Source organism: Grampus griseus (assembly GCF_964374135.1).
Source record: "Grampus griseus genome assembly, chromosome: 16".
Lineage (NCBI taxonomy): Eukaryota > Metazoa > Chordata > Mammalia > Artiodactyla > Delphinidae > Grampus > Grampus griseus.
In genome coordinates this window covers 29,621,580-29,636,783 of record NC_139010.1, presented here as the reverse complement: position 1 = coordinate 29,636,783, position 15,204 = coordinate 29,621,580, and the positions used below count along the sequence as shown (strand labels likewise).

At 44.8% G+C, this 15,204-nt stretch overlaps 1 protein-coding gene across 1 annotated transcript in view; it reads right to left on the bottom strand.

Moving 5' to 3' along the window:
- LRMDA (leucine rich melanocyte differentiation associated) overlaps positions 1–15,204 on the bottom strand; it is a 1,104,623-nt gene that overhangs the window by 493,094 nt on the left and 596,325 nt on the right. Inside the window, exon 4 of the mRNA XM_082673142.1 lies at positions 9,100–9,239. Coding sequence (XP_082529268.1) covers positions 9,100–9,239 — 140 coding nt within the window. The remainder of the gene's footprint in view (positions 1–9,099; positions 9,240–15,204) is intronic.

The following is a 15,204-nucleotide window of genomic DNA, read 5'->3' as shown; positions in this document are numbered from 1 at the left end:
ATTGTGTTTTAATTGCTTTGCTGGTGTTCAGTTAATGTCCTCACCTAAACTATAAGCTTTTTGAAGGCAGGGACCAGGTTTTTTTTTTTTTTCCCCTCACCCTCACACCATTTAGGAAAGTAGCATTAGAACGGACTCCATAAAATACCAGTTAATTTCAGTTGCACAAATATTTCTTAAGCACCTACTACGTGCCAGACCCTAGGTATACAGAGGTGATTACAGCATGGTTCCTGCTCTTAAAAGAGGGTCTTAGTGTAATGAGGAAGAAAGACTCACCCAAAGAAATTAGAAATCAGCGTAGGTAAGTGCCAAGTTTGAGGTTATACACAAAGTAGCTTTGGGAGCACAAAGAAAGAGGAACAGGAAATCTCAAGAAGGCTTCAAAGGTCCAAGCCCTAAAGCAGCCCAAGCCCCGAGCTTTCTCTCAGTACACATGTTACTTGAGGTGTGTAGCAGGCCTCCCTCCTCAGCAAAGCCTTGGGTTCCCAAGGCCAGCTTCCCCATTCATCAGGTGGTCTCACATCACCCCGTGGCCTCGCATATGCTTGCCCAGGTAAAAGATTTAGCTGATCACTCAGGTGCCAGAGACAACAGCTTAGAGGCCTCTGATCACAGCCTTCATATTACTCTTTTTTAAAGTCAAAATACTCTAAATTCTCTTGTGTATCCTTTTCCTCCCCTGAAACTTCCACACCAACATCTGAGGTCCTGGAAATTTGACGATCTACTTCCTGCTTCCTTCCTGGCCTCAAACTATACACTACCTTCTTTCCTGCTTCTCCCTGAGCATTTCCCTCTCCAAATGCAGCCTAAGCTTACCCTAAATTAGAAAAGCTCTACAAAGGCCCAAATGACCTTTCTATCCTCCAGGAGAACTCCCACTGGCCTCAGTCAGTGTCAGAAAAAACTTCCATCTTCTGCTTGTAGCAGCGAAGTCTTGATGACAACAGATTCTTTCAAATAAAGACACGTACAGATGGAAACAATATGTCAGGAGTGACGCTCAAAGGAGTAAAGACACCCACTAAGTGTAGGGTGGGAAAAGATGAATATTCAGGGGAAGAAAACATCAGTATTAGAAAATCAGCCAGTGTTTAATGATGGAATGAAAGATGTCTTCACAGGGCTGGCAGGAACCACAGTGACAACAGACAGCACGTTGTCATTTTGCCCCACTTTGGATCACAGCCCTGAAATCAAAGGAGAGAGAGAGAAGTGCTGGCTTTTAAGCTAGTTAAAAATTTTAGATGACAAAGAGCTGCTGTTTTCAGAGCACTCTTCTTTTAGAACCAAAGAAACACCCATGGAATAGGCTGCCAGTCACCCCTGAAACCAGAGGTGACTTGACTCCCATCCTGTTGGCCAGCCTGGGGTTTCCAGGTGGTCGATGCTTAAAGATGTTTGAGAGGCACTAGGAAGGCTTGTCCCAGATAGTTCAGTCGGAAACTCAGCTCAGGGCCCAAAGTTCGTCTCTTAAGAGATGTCTTCTTTCATTTACTTACAAATTCACTCACCCAACAAATAATTATTAAGAAGCTACCACCTGCCAGGAACTGCACTAGGTACTGAGAATGAGGTGATGCACAAAACAGACAAGGTCTCTGCTCTCAACGAGCTTATATTCCCGCACAGTTGTTCTCAAAGTTGAGGGGCATCAGCATCCCCCAGATGCCTTGTTGAAACACACATCACAGGGCCCCACCCCTAGAGTTTGTGATTCACTACATCTGGAAGGAAGTCTCAAATTCACATCCTAGTAAGTTCCCAGGTGAGGCTGATGCTACTAGGCCTGCTGCGAACCACTGTGCAAGTGAAAATAACATCACGAGGAATAACAGTTTTGGAATTATGAGGTTGGTAAGGCCACCAAGGGTCTCCTTTCCAGTTCTGCTAATGGTCTGTCCTGCTCCAATGTCTGTGGTACCCAGCGCCCAGACAGCAGCCACATCTACCAGACCTTCCTGCCCCTTGGTGGTTTGGAACTGGCTCCAAACATTACTGCCAAGAGGTAAGTCCAGTGGGCTTTCTGCCTGCCTGTCCCATTCTGGTCTTGGGAGATCTATTTCCCCTTGTTCTAGGTCATGTCAGGGTGTCAAAAGCTGCAGTTTCAATCCTGAGTATAATACAAGTTTGCCATAAAAATACAAGAGAGGATTCCCGAAGCCACAGAATGAAGGCTTTTACAATATCAATTCAACCCTTGTAAATTTAATCCAGGGTTATTTGTTGCACCAAAATCTCTTTACTGTGATGTATTACTTAGTTACTGGGGTTATCACAGCCATATCCTAAAGTTGCACAGTACATAAAACATTTCAGTTAACAATGCGGTGAGGTTAACTCCCCCAGATAACCTGCAATCACCAGGGCTAGTCCAGATGACATGCCTCTGTCAGCTTCCACGAGCTATTGATGGTTCAATCAGTTTGTTTTGAAGGTAAAGTACAACAAAAGGGCAGTAAACTTATTCAGACTGTCAACAGGGGCTATTGGGAATGGGGCTTGCAGGTAAGTAATTCTGGGTGTTTTAAAGCTATTATCAAACAGCAATGGTTGAAGGAAGAGACAGCTACTAATAACACAGAAGGCAGCCATCATAAACCACTTCACGGCAGAAACCCCCGTCTATAAATCCTGCAGCACCCGGAGACCGCTTCAGATTTATAGAACTGCTTGTTAAGCCAGGGCACTGCTTAATGAAAAGAGATCTGTCTACGTTCTCAGGCTCAGGGCCCCTGCTCCAGAGGGCAATGCCAACTTTCCTGACCTTCCCAAGGTGGCTGGGAGAAGGCCGCAGGGCTGGGAGGGGTAGGGAGTGAAATCAGGGGCCCTCCTGGCTGTGATACGGAAGGTGAGGTTATCAAGAGGAGACCAGTAACCCTGGGAAGTTGTTCAAAGACCCATCTGTCTCTGTCTGCTAACAGATTCTCCAAAAGTGAGAGCCCCACACAGAGCTTTTCGGGTTCTCTCTCTTTTCATAGAGGATCCTCCACTTCCTGAAAGAACTTCTCTTAGGAAGTAACCGGTTACCTACAACTGGTAGGGGGGACAAAAGGAACAGCAGAAAGGCTTTTTTGTTTGTTTATTTGTTTGCTCCCAAATCAATTTTCTCTACCGAAATCCCAAAGCTCTGGCATTTTTCATCTAGACTTCAAACGGAAGGGAGGATGCTCTTGTCTTCTGCCCACATCTGCTTCCCCGGGGGATCCGGCTGTTCCCCAGGCCCTCTGCACAGCCACAGGAACACCAAGACAGATCTCCAGTGTCTGCTCCTGGGGCTGCCTGCCATGTTTCATCCTCTGAGGAGACTCTACTCAAGAAACACCACATTTCCAGATCCTGAGGGAACTGGATGTGGCGTCACTGGGATTCTCCCCACTTCCTTCCTTTTACAGCACTCAATGCTTCTTCCTATTGCTTCTTGCTGCCTTCCTGCTCCCATGCACGGGAAGGGGGGAGACCTGGTGACTGGTGCCCCACCCGGGGGCCCCGAGGGCAGCAAGGGTGATCCATGAACTGCTCTCAAACTTTCACAAAGCTTAACAGAAAAGCGTGGACGCGCCAACAAAACATCAAGCTTCTTTGCTCTGGACTGGATGATATCAACCCAGTTTGGTTAACACTGCTTACCTCATGCTGATCAAAAGCACCGATCAACAGCTAAACGTCTCTGACGAATTTTGAAAAGTCAGCAGCGGCTTAAATGCGGCTTATGGAAGAGACCAAAGTTTTCAAGCGTTGGGGGGCGGGGGGGGGAGTGGACAAAACGACAAGAGGGAGATCTTCCCAACAAAAAGCGTGGGGACTAACGGGGCAGAGGGAAGAGCCCAGGCTCTGGGCTTCGCTTGCTGTGTGATCCTGGCTCAGCCTCTGCCACCTTCCTGAGCCTCCATTTCTCCATCTGTGCCCTGAAGGGAAAGGGCTACATGCTGCCCCCGCCTCTTTTAAGCTTTAGCTGGCTTGAATTCCATGTGCCTCCAAGTTAATTTACAATAAATGCATCCATATCCTCCTTTCTTATTACTCCAATTTCCTTGTCTAACCACCCCTTCACATCTCCAGGTGAAGGAGAACCGTGAGGAAAAGTCAATAAAGACCACAGAGGGATGAACAAACACTGTGAGTGGAGAGATGACAATGCTGTCTAATGAGTTGAGGTGAGCTCACCTACAGCATTAATGAATGCCTGACAACCGGCCAAGGCCAGCTGACTTCCCTCACCGTTCACCGGCAGCACCGTTTGAAGTCTCAGTGCAAACAATACACCCACAGGACAGACCAAGGCCCTCGACAGAGGGTCACCAGCAATTACGCTGTGGGCTTCTGTCACTTTGATCTCTGGGCCGTGACCTTTGCTTTCTTGTGATCTTCAAAGCCCAGATTGCAGATTAGCTGGAAAATGCTCACTGGGTTATGTAAGCCACAAGTTTTACAGCTCCTCTATGGCTGGGAAATGCTGGTAGCCCAAGACGGCCAGCAGACGATGGCAGGTCCCTCCCTCCTTCCCCTTGGCTGAGTGAGACAGACACTGGGCAGGCCCCAGGGCTGCTCCCTGGGAGGCAACAAAGAAAGGGTGTCACGTTTTAAATAATTTCAAGTTGTAAGGAATACAGAGGGGCCTACTGAGGAGGAGGGAGGAAGGAGAAGCCAACCAGAGATTGGAGTGGCAGGAGAGAATGAAGGATTTAGTGACAGAAGGATTTAGTGGAGGAAGGGGCACTAAGAGACCATGAGACCAACTCCCTTATTTGATGCCTGAGGTCTAGCACTTGTGCACCATTGACTTCCACTCTACTGTCTTTCCTGCAGTAAGAGGAAAGAAAAGAATGACAAAGGAAGACAAGAAATAGACCGTCCTGGGCATCCAAGTTCCCCATACTTGATTTATTGTCTGGCCAGTATTCAAGTCCACCGGAGGCCCCAAGGGGAACCTTAGTACAGTGGTGGCCCCCTGGCTCATCTCGGCTTCCCCATCCTTTCCTGCCCCAGTCCTGAAGGCTGCTGGATCTTCAGGTCCAGCACCACCATTCAACATGCACCTCCATTCAACATTCATTCCAAAATAGCAGCCCACTGTGTATACATGGCAAAGCAGGGGCAGGTTTCAGCGCCTGTAATAACATGGTGAGCTATAACAGCTCATCACGTTAACAGCTATGAGCTGTGATGAACGGCACAGAGAAACCCCAGGCCCGGTTCAGTTCCTGCCCCAGCAGGACCAGGGCACCGCTCAGCAACTAGGGAGCATGTTCATGCTCACTCACGGATTTAAGGGGCCCATTCTACTGTTGGGACGTGTGCCAAGAAAATCCAACTGGGTGCACAGGGGTAAGTGAGGAAGGAAAAGGGGTGATGTGGGGGGGAGGGGAGGAAAGCATCAGTAGAAACTGAAGCAACTGTGGGTCCATTTCCAATAGCTCCATAAATCCGGTCACTTCCCATTTCTGGTCCAGTGGTTGTCCACCATGTGACCTGAAACTGGACTGGCCTCTCTGAAATCAACATATCTCACGGAAATGAAACAAGAGACATACTTGTTTTGATGTATGGCTGGGTGACATATTATAAATATTACATCACATAACCACAGAGGATGCCAATCAATGTGAAATTTTTCTAGACAGCACTAAATGAACCATGGGTTCTTGCTTCTGAATACACTCCTTTAAGGCTCCTACTACTGCTTAAATGATTAATAGAAGACATATTGTCAGAAAATGTACTTAAAGTGAAAAACAGTAAGCTGTAGAAATATCATTCATTTTTTAAGCCATTTTCAAGTGAAAATGTCCCATAAATTTACATAGAGGCCCTACTATTAGGCTCTGGGTAACAGCTAGAAGGAAGGCTGACCTCACGCTTTGCGGATGAAGGGCCAGGAAGATATTTTACCAAAAGGAAACAAATGGTGGCTACACTGTTTTGTAGAAACCCAAATGCCACAGGAACTCAGGATTCAGAAGTCTTACCGTGAAACTCTAAAATTTCTCAGGGGCAAATGAAGCACAGACTCCAGGATGAACAAAGCAGGGCTGCTGACAGACCACTGAACAGAACTCCCTCATCCACCCATTCATCTCACCCAAATGCAAGGGTGACAGTGCTTGTTAAAGCAGAAATAAAAAATAAGTAAAAGAAATAAAAAATCTAGAATTGCTAGAGAACAGGCCTGCCGCTCCACTCAAGCATCAGAGGCCGTGCAGTCGATGTATAACTGGATGGGCCCACATTGAATGTTCCCTCCACTGTTCTTAGTTCCTGTTTCTCTCAGAGGGTGAGCATTTTGCCGGTGTTGTGGGTGACTTACAGATTTCCTAAGGTAGTTCTGACCAGATGTGATTTCGGCTGTGTGTGGCCTCTAGAATCCAGCTCCTCATGGCAACCTTGACATATGTGCACTAACACACAGCCTCCCCAGCCCCAGCCCTCCACGGCTTCCAGGGGTTAACAGACCTGGAGTGGGGAAGGTGTGCTTGGAGGGTACTCAGGCCAGCCCAGGAGAACGATCACTGTTCTACAATCAAGCCCTCCCTAAAGAATCATGACCCAGCGACCAACACTTGGGTAGATTCTGCAGGATAGTTCCTTGCTTGTTAAGTGCATTTGTTGACATCCAAGTGTATCTAATTCTAAATAGGCAGTGGGCAGCCAAGGTGCCCAAAGGGCCCTGCACTTCCCTACAAGTACTCAGCTTCTCAGATGGAACAGTAATTTCAAGCCACCTCCTGTTAACAGTTACCAAGTCCCCATTACACAGCCAGCGCTACTTTCAGTATTGATAAGGCTTCAAAGGGCAAGAAGACGCAGTCCTGACTTTCTGGAAGCCATTCTCTGGATGTCGACATATATGAAGTAGAGAAATATACATGATGGAATATATAAAATGGTATGAGATGATCAAGGGGGAACTGTAACTGCTTGGGAGGACAGTATCTCAGAACACCAGAGCCGACAGGGACTTTAAGTGTCCCTTAGTCCAGCAGTTCCTGACTGAGCATCAAAGTCATCTGTTGACTATTTTGTTGCATTTGCCACTAAATGAATCAAAACACCTTGGATATTCACAAGTATAGCCTTGGTTAAGGGTCACTGATCTAAACTGTCCTCCCCATTTTAAAGGTCCCACTGGCAAAGCTGGACTCCACATCAGATCTTTTCATCTGACCCCTCACACCATGGATCTAAGTATTTTTTCCAATGCGACTAGTTACAATAACAACAAAAATAGTATTAGCTTTTCTTTTTCCTTTACAACCTTTTCTTTGAGACTGAATAGAGTAAGGTGGGGTGGGAGATTTTCCTCACTCTATTACTCTCATTCTAAAAAAAATGCACCTACAGTTCATTTCACATATAACTCCATGAATAAGTGAATGAAAGAATGAATGTGTGTGAATGTGTGCATACACACATGCATGTATATGTACATATATAAAATTTATTGGGCAATTTTAAAGCATTAAAACCAGAAATCTAAAGAAAAAAGTCGAAAAACAGACGAGAATTTCCCAAACGATTACTGGTTTACTAAAAATGTTAACTGAGAGAACTTTCTTGTACCTCCTGACCCTTCCAAGATATATCTTATAATCAGTTGCTGCCAGAAGATAAAGTGTTTTAAATGACCCCTTCGGAGCTGAAATCAAGCTGTTAAATTACTCAAAGTTGATAAGAGTAACGTTAAAGAAGAAAATTAAGTTCTAAGTGATTAACTTAACAGGTTGATTTGGAAATTTTAATTATTCACTCGCTGGATATTAACCACATTTCTCCTAATAGAAATCATATTCAAATCGACAGTATCACATCCCAAATAAAAAACTTCATGAGGAAAAAAGATTTAGTGCATTTCTTTTGAAGTAGGGATAGAGCTTTATTCTAAGACGGCTTAAAAATAGTCTAAGATTCCTACAAAATTCTTCCCAGTAAAGAAGTACAGCTGAATTTCTGCTGTACTCTTGCTAACATGTATATGTATATGTATGTTTTTTTAACATACAGTGTTCAATAACCTTCACTATTTCTTACAGCTTTGCCTTTATATAAAATGTTTGCCCTCAACTACATTCCTTTGTGGGTCACCACAGATTTAAAAATCTGAACCCCAATAGAACCAGTTCCTCTTGAACCATTATCCTTTCTCCCCAATCCTCCCAAACTTATTTTCCAGTAGTCCTACCTGCCTTACATTTCCTTCCTTCCTCCCTCCCTCCCTCCCACATTGATTCAGGTGGGGTGTTAATGAGAGCTCACATCATAATGGAGAGAAAAGCTACACTACACATATGAAAAGATCATTCAAAACATTTACAAAACAATAATCAAGAACAAGAGCATACAAAATTCCAAGTGTAGAGGAAAAATGAGTTTAGTAAAATGGGTTAGATCAAAAAGACTCCCTAAAGAGAAGTGAGTTTGGATCAGGTATTTCAAAGCAGATGGTTCAGAAGTTGAGAGAAGAAAAAAAAGCATTTCTACCTGGAGCCCATCAAATCCCATTGTTGGTGGACACGGAAGCATAGCTTTATGGAACAAAGCCATATGCCTCATAGGATTTCCTCTTGGGATTGTACATAAGCTCCCTAAACCTTTGTGGGAAGTACCCTCTCTCTAAATAGTGACTCAGAAGCAGACAGGAAGATTTTACGACAAGGAGCAGGGGCCAGCAAAAAATAGCTCATGGGTCTAACCTGGCCTGCTGCATGTTTTTGTAAATAAAGTTTTATTGGAACATAGCATTGCCCATTCATTTACCAACTGTTCACTGCTACTTACGCACTATAATGGAAGAGTTGAATAGTTGCGACAGAGAACATATGACCTTCAAAGCATAAAATATTTAATATCCAGCCCTTTACAAAAAAGTTTGTCAATGCCTGTCCTATACCACTCAACATCTTTTCATGTTTCTTGACTCTTGTCTACCCTCAATGAAGGGAGACCCTGGCTATAGGGTACCCAAGGGGGAAAGTTTAATACAGCATGAAGGGGTCACTGATACTTACCAGACATCTATGCACCCCAGAATATAATATTATCTCCCCAAAGATGTCATTTTTCCCTTCTCACACGATGCTCAAACCCCTAGATACTCACCTGTATCTCTTGTAGTCTTCCTCATCCTTTTCCAGGCTGACTAGCTCATTGGGACATGCCACATTTCCCAGCAGGCTGAGGTACTCCAGAGCTGGTGTCACTTCTGCCAGGTGATCAAGCAGGCACTCCAAGTCAGTGATGTGACAAAGGTTAAGGATCTTGGTCCAGAAAGACAAAAGGCTTAGCAAGGAGCACAGACCATACCTGACAGGCACAGCCTAGCAGCTGACTGAGTCCTGTCTGCTCCCAGGACAAGACGTGGGTGAGGGTTGAAATCAACTTGCTGTGAGTGTCTGGCATGGCTAGTTTTTCCCTCCTACTGTTTGGGACACAGTCCAGCTTTTCTCTGGGCAGGTGAGGTTAAGTCCAGATCACTTAATAAAGAATGAATGCACTTAACTGTTTCACTGTACTTTTCTTTCCTATAGAGTTCTATTTGTGTTTTAAATGATGAAGGGTAGATTCCACGTAGTAAAATATTTTACAATATGCAGCTCCATAAAACTTTATTTTTTCTAGTAATGAAAGCAAGAAATTACTTCCAAAGGCCTCATGAGAAATATATTGGTTCTCCTTTAGGGAGACATTCATCATTAAACCGTGGGGATGGCACGGACGCAAACAGGGATTAGCAGCATCCTTTACGATCTGACAGCCTCTCGTGGAGCTAAGCATTGCTCAGTGGCCTCACTGGTGGCAATGAGACATTGGATTGGGTGAAAAGGAGAACAGAGCTAGGAGGAGAAGACAAACAGGACAGTTTTAGTGAAGCCAGGGAGGTTAGAAAGCATTTCCTGAGAATCTGTTGTGAAATCAATACTCTACGAAGGACAGAATGAAAAAGAAAAGGTGGGGCATAGTGGTGAGGGTGTTCCATGATCCATCCCCTCAGTGGGACCCACTGTTCGGTCAAGATAAACACTGAGACCCCAAACCAAATAAGGCAAGAGTCATAGATTCAGGGAATCACAGGCATTGGGAAGGACTAGTCCGCACGTCAGCTCCCAAGCCACATGCAGAGAGCTGAGCCCTAGGCAAGCTGATTCAGCAGGTTGTGAACAGAGGCATGACTACCAGGGGCCTATCAATGAGAGGAGGTAGCCAGTATCAGCAGAGAGAACGGGGTCCTTGCCAGCGATGCCTGCCAGCAGAGCGTACAGGGGCAAACACATGATGGTGGATGCAGCACACAAGAGTCAAAGACTCAGGATGCCGTTTCCAGGAGAAAATAAAAATGAAATAACAGGGCTGCCCTTACTCTGTGACGATGCTCTCTAACCGTGGGACGTCATCCCAATTTTCTCATACTTCAGCTTGTCAGCTGAACTCCAAATCCAACCGATGTTTGAATCCAGTCCCTCACATATCTGCCAAAGGGTCACCACAAGAAAGCTCATTCTACCTCTAACAACCATAAGAAGAGAGTTTTTCTTTCCCCGGGGACTGAATCTTCCTCGAATTCCCACCCCACTGTCTCCATTTAGCTACTTGGGAGTCACAAAGAATGAGTCATTCTTGTCTTCCATGTGATGGCCCTTCAGATGGTTGAAGCTCACATATCTTCCTTCAACCTTACATGTTCCAAACTAAGTTCCTTCAAGCATTGTTCATACACAAGCTATGTCAACATCATATACAAGAACAAGCACCGGACCCTGGGAGGGAGCAAGACCAAGACAGTGAAAAGGCAAAGCTCACAAGCCAAAGGGGGTGTGAGTTAAAGAGGGTCCGAGCATCCTCATCCAGTGTGGGCTTCCATCTGCCAACATCACGCCCCATTTCCTAAATAAAGACAGGACAATGGACAACAAAGTTATCGATCTTTCAAATCTTCAACCAGTGACATCCAGGAATGACCACAAAGGATCACTGGTATGAGGATGATGGGAAAAGGAACACATGGAAAAGATGAGAAAGGAGGTCCCACCAAGGAGGTAAGCTTGAAATACAGCAGGTTTAAGTGGTCAGGAGTCAAAACATTAATGTATTTCACCACCCAAGACAAAACACACTTACTACTTCTTAAAGTTCAGTCACCACACTCTTTAAGAAAATCATTTAAATAAAACCAATTAAAATGACAGTGAACAATTTCAGGGAAAACTTGCCTTTTCCAGCAGGTTCTATCTTTGAATCCTTCACAGTCATTACCAATACATTAAAAAAAGAAAAAAAAAAGAAAAGGAATCTTGCCAGTACTCTACAAGTGCTGCCCTTTGACCCAGGCAGAGGCACCTCAGGGGCCCCCGTGCTTTGGAGTGTCTTCCTCAAAAATTTTTCAGTCGTAGTTCAGTACCAGGACTGCCTAGGGGCCAACAGCATCATTCAGGTAGGATACCCCATGCCTTCACTTGGACCTGCGTGGGCCTCAGCCCCAGTCCTGGTTTCTCCCCTTCAAGGTTCTCTCCAATCCTCTGCCCCACACAGGGGACCCACTGGATGCTGCAAGGAGCACTAGGTCTCATGCCCATCAGGTCGTCCAGAAGCCTCAAGCCAGGTGCTAGTTCTAGGGGGGCAGCCAGACAGCTGATCACTCTTGCTTGCTGGCGCAGTATTTCTTTTGTGAGACTGCAAGAGAGTAGCCTGCCAAAACGGTGCTGATGTGTTGACGTGAGGTGATTAGAAGTATTTATGTGGACAATGGCCCTAGAGAACCCAGGGGAAGCCCTTTCTGCTATGGACGGCAAAGTCCAGGCCAAACCTATTACCCTCTTAGAGTCAAATTCCTTAAAGCTTCACCTTTTCTTCATCTCCTTCATGAAGGTGAGAACATGAAGGAATGGAACTCAAAACTGGCAAGATCTTCAAGTTAAGGAAACACTGGGCAACGGAGTTGGCTTGAAGTCTCAGTCATGCCTCAACATTTGGTGACTAGTGATGGGAAGCCTTGCATTCTACCATCCAGGGAAGGAGGCCCAGTCTAATGTGAGTAAATCTTCGTACATAAACGTGCCACAGAGCTAACAACAGAGCTTGTGCGTGAGGGCTGCACGCTTACATAGGCCCTTTCCAGGGTCCCGGGGAGGCCCTGGTAATAGAGTCACATGGTCACACATTTTCATAAAACCTGCAAACGTAGGTTACTTGAACCGCAATCAGTTAAGAGCATTGTCTTTCTCTGGTAGGACTTCGTCTGGCACACTTCTGCTTGAGTAGGATGATGCTGGAGTAGCTGCAGAGTAACTCTGGGGACCTAAGAGGAAATGGTGAAGGAGTGGCATTGAATTAGGATTCAGTGGGTCTGTTTCTGTGGTTTGTAGTCATTTCTGTGTCTGTTACTACAACAGCACCAGTAGGAATGGCCTGCAGTAATATTTCTACCACGCACCATGCTGACACACACATGTGGGGACCAACGTAAAAACGACGATAAAACAGTTAATGAACTTATCAATTCAGAGAATATTTACGTTGCTGAGTATGTATATACACACGTACTCAAACACAACTAACTTGAAATGTCTTGAAATCTTTTAGCTCACAGACGAGAGAAATGTGTAAGAGTTTTCCCAAAATTTAGTAATTCTAAAACTTTCACCAATAATTCAGTGGTGAAATTACCAATAATGAATGGTGAAACTGAAAGAAACATCCCTAAATATTAAAAATAAAAATCAATTTTCAATTAGATGGAATTATCTACTCTCTATAGAAAACACTACAAAATTTAATTACATAATGAACTTATAAGGGAATCTGCAGAAAAGAAATAGAAAAAAGTTCTTATACAGATACGTTTAGTATCAAGAAGATTGTTTTCTAAATATTTTAATGTGCAGTATCCATCAACCTAAAAAATTTTTAATTTGCTTTGATGTATTTTTTATTCCAAATAAACATTCATCTTCATACCTAATTTTGCATTTGTAATTATAGTCTTTGCCTTTAAGAGGGCCTCCTCAAATTATGCAAGCTTCATACTCCACAAAATCTGGATCCACCCCTGAACAGGAGGCCATGGAGAGGCAGACTCATTCAAATGTCCTGATCATGGGAATTTCTTGGGCAAAGGGTCTGCAGGCTTCAAGAAGCTTCAGCCACCCTACGCCAATGAATCCAAGAAGTGCTGCATTCCTTGGAGCCTCAGAGCCTGCCTCCTTTAGGGTATTTTGTGAGGCAGAAGCGAGTCCTTCTTCCTAAGCCTTCCAACTACCCGCTAAATGATCATTTGGGCTGGGCCAGGTGGTCCCCCCAAATCCACACTGTGAGGAATCACTAGCACCTACTCCGCGGCGCTCTGGACCAGAACATCATCATTATGTTGATACCACCATTGGAGGATGACACGCGAGAAGAAGTTTTAATTGGTTTCGTCTCCTGGGTCAGTAAGGACAAGCACAGCCCTGTCTTGCATGATTGCGAGCTCAGAGACAGAACTTGTCACATTCCTTTCTCTCAAGTCGCAGAGAAAATTAACCAGAGGCAATCAGTGGAGGGAACTTGGTGTCCCTGGTTAACCAAGACTACCTCAGTGGAGCCAATTCCAGAGATTCTCCAAAGGGTGGTTTCATTTTTTCTCCTTTTTAAAATGTGAAGCTATCTGGCACAGTTTCAACTCTCTCCAGCTGCGTTCTCAGCACACACCTGGTTACCCTCATCAAGTCTTCTCCAGAGTACTTGCCGTTTAGATTTTTTTGAGTGTTGTCTACAGAAAGTTGCCACTGCAGAGCCCAGCTGTCATGGCTAGGCTTGCCAACAGAGATTTTCTGCAGAGGGCCCAAGATCAAAGCCACATCTTGCCTTGAAAGTTTGGAGCCCAAGGGAGGAGGGGAATCTCATGGTGTCACGTCCAGTTGCACAGGTCTGAAGCTGCTTCCCGGGTGAGAATGGGTACGTACATCTCTCTGTGCTCAGCTCCAGGTCAAAGGGCAGCACCTGTGACCACTGCGGGTATTTCAACCAGAGCTTATCCTGATAGAAAATTTTCAAATGCTAAACAGTCTACACGGCATATTAGATTCACACCCACACGTGTCAGAAATATTATCACATCCAGATAACAATTAAGAAAACTATGGTCAGGACTTCCCTGGTGGTACAGTGGTTACAAATCCGCCTGCCAACGCAGGGGACACGGGTTCGAGCCCTGGTCCGGGAAGATCCCACATGCCACAGAGCAACTAAGCCCATGCGCCACAACTACTGAGCCTGCGCTGTAGAGCCCACGTGCCACAACTACCAAAGCCCGCATGCCTAGAGCCTGTGCTCCGCCACAACAGAAGCCACTGCAGTGAGAAGCCTGCGCACTGCAACGAAGAGTAGCCCCCGCTCACTGCAACTAGAGAAAGCCTGCGCACAGCAACGAAGACCCAATGCAGCCAAAAATTAATTAATTTTTTAAAAAAAGATACTTCTAAAAAGAAAAAAGAAAACTATGGTCAAAGATCACACAGTCTCTAAATGGCCAAGTCTATATTCAAACCTAGGCCCTATAAAATGATACTTCTCGTCATTTCCTAACACAAAAAGGAGAATTTAAAACACTGAGAAATCAGGGGTCATATGCTTCTGTGGGATATCATAAGGTTCTGTCATCCAGCTGTGCTCTGTACCTCAGTTGCTTTTCAATTTGGGCTTATTCATTTAAGGCATCGAGGCTTTGGCTAACAGTTAAGTGTTCAAAGAACCTGTAAAGTTTTGGAGTGTTTAAGTGATTTCATATATCTATATAAAATGCCACTACAATCTCTCAACAATACTTCCAAACGTGTAATACCCAGTTTACAGGTACAGACCCTTCCCCAAGACAACATGGTAAGTTGCTATGGGAACTCAAGTCTGGCCTTCTAACTCCACGCACTGGTCTCCTTACCACAGCCCAGGTGTGTAACATATAGCACTATTCTTTCTTCCTGTTGGCACTATAATTCATACTGTCTCTTCATACATGTGCTTAAGCAAAGAGAAACAGAAAATAAAGAAATGAAGTGTGATTTAAAATGAAGTCAGCTTATCACCTTTCCCCTACCCACCCCCAAAAGGCAAGTGGGAGAGAATAATTTGGTTGTGCAAAGGTTAACTATCTATATTTTCCTGACATTTCTGTTGTTCCCTTATTTAGGGTTGAGTATTCAGACATGATATGGCTGAGACTGTCCATACTCA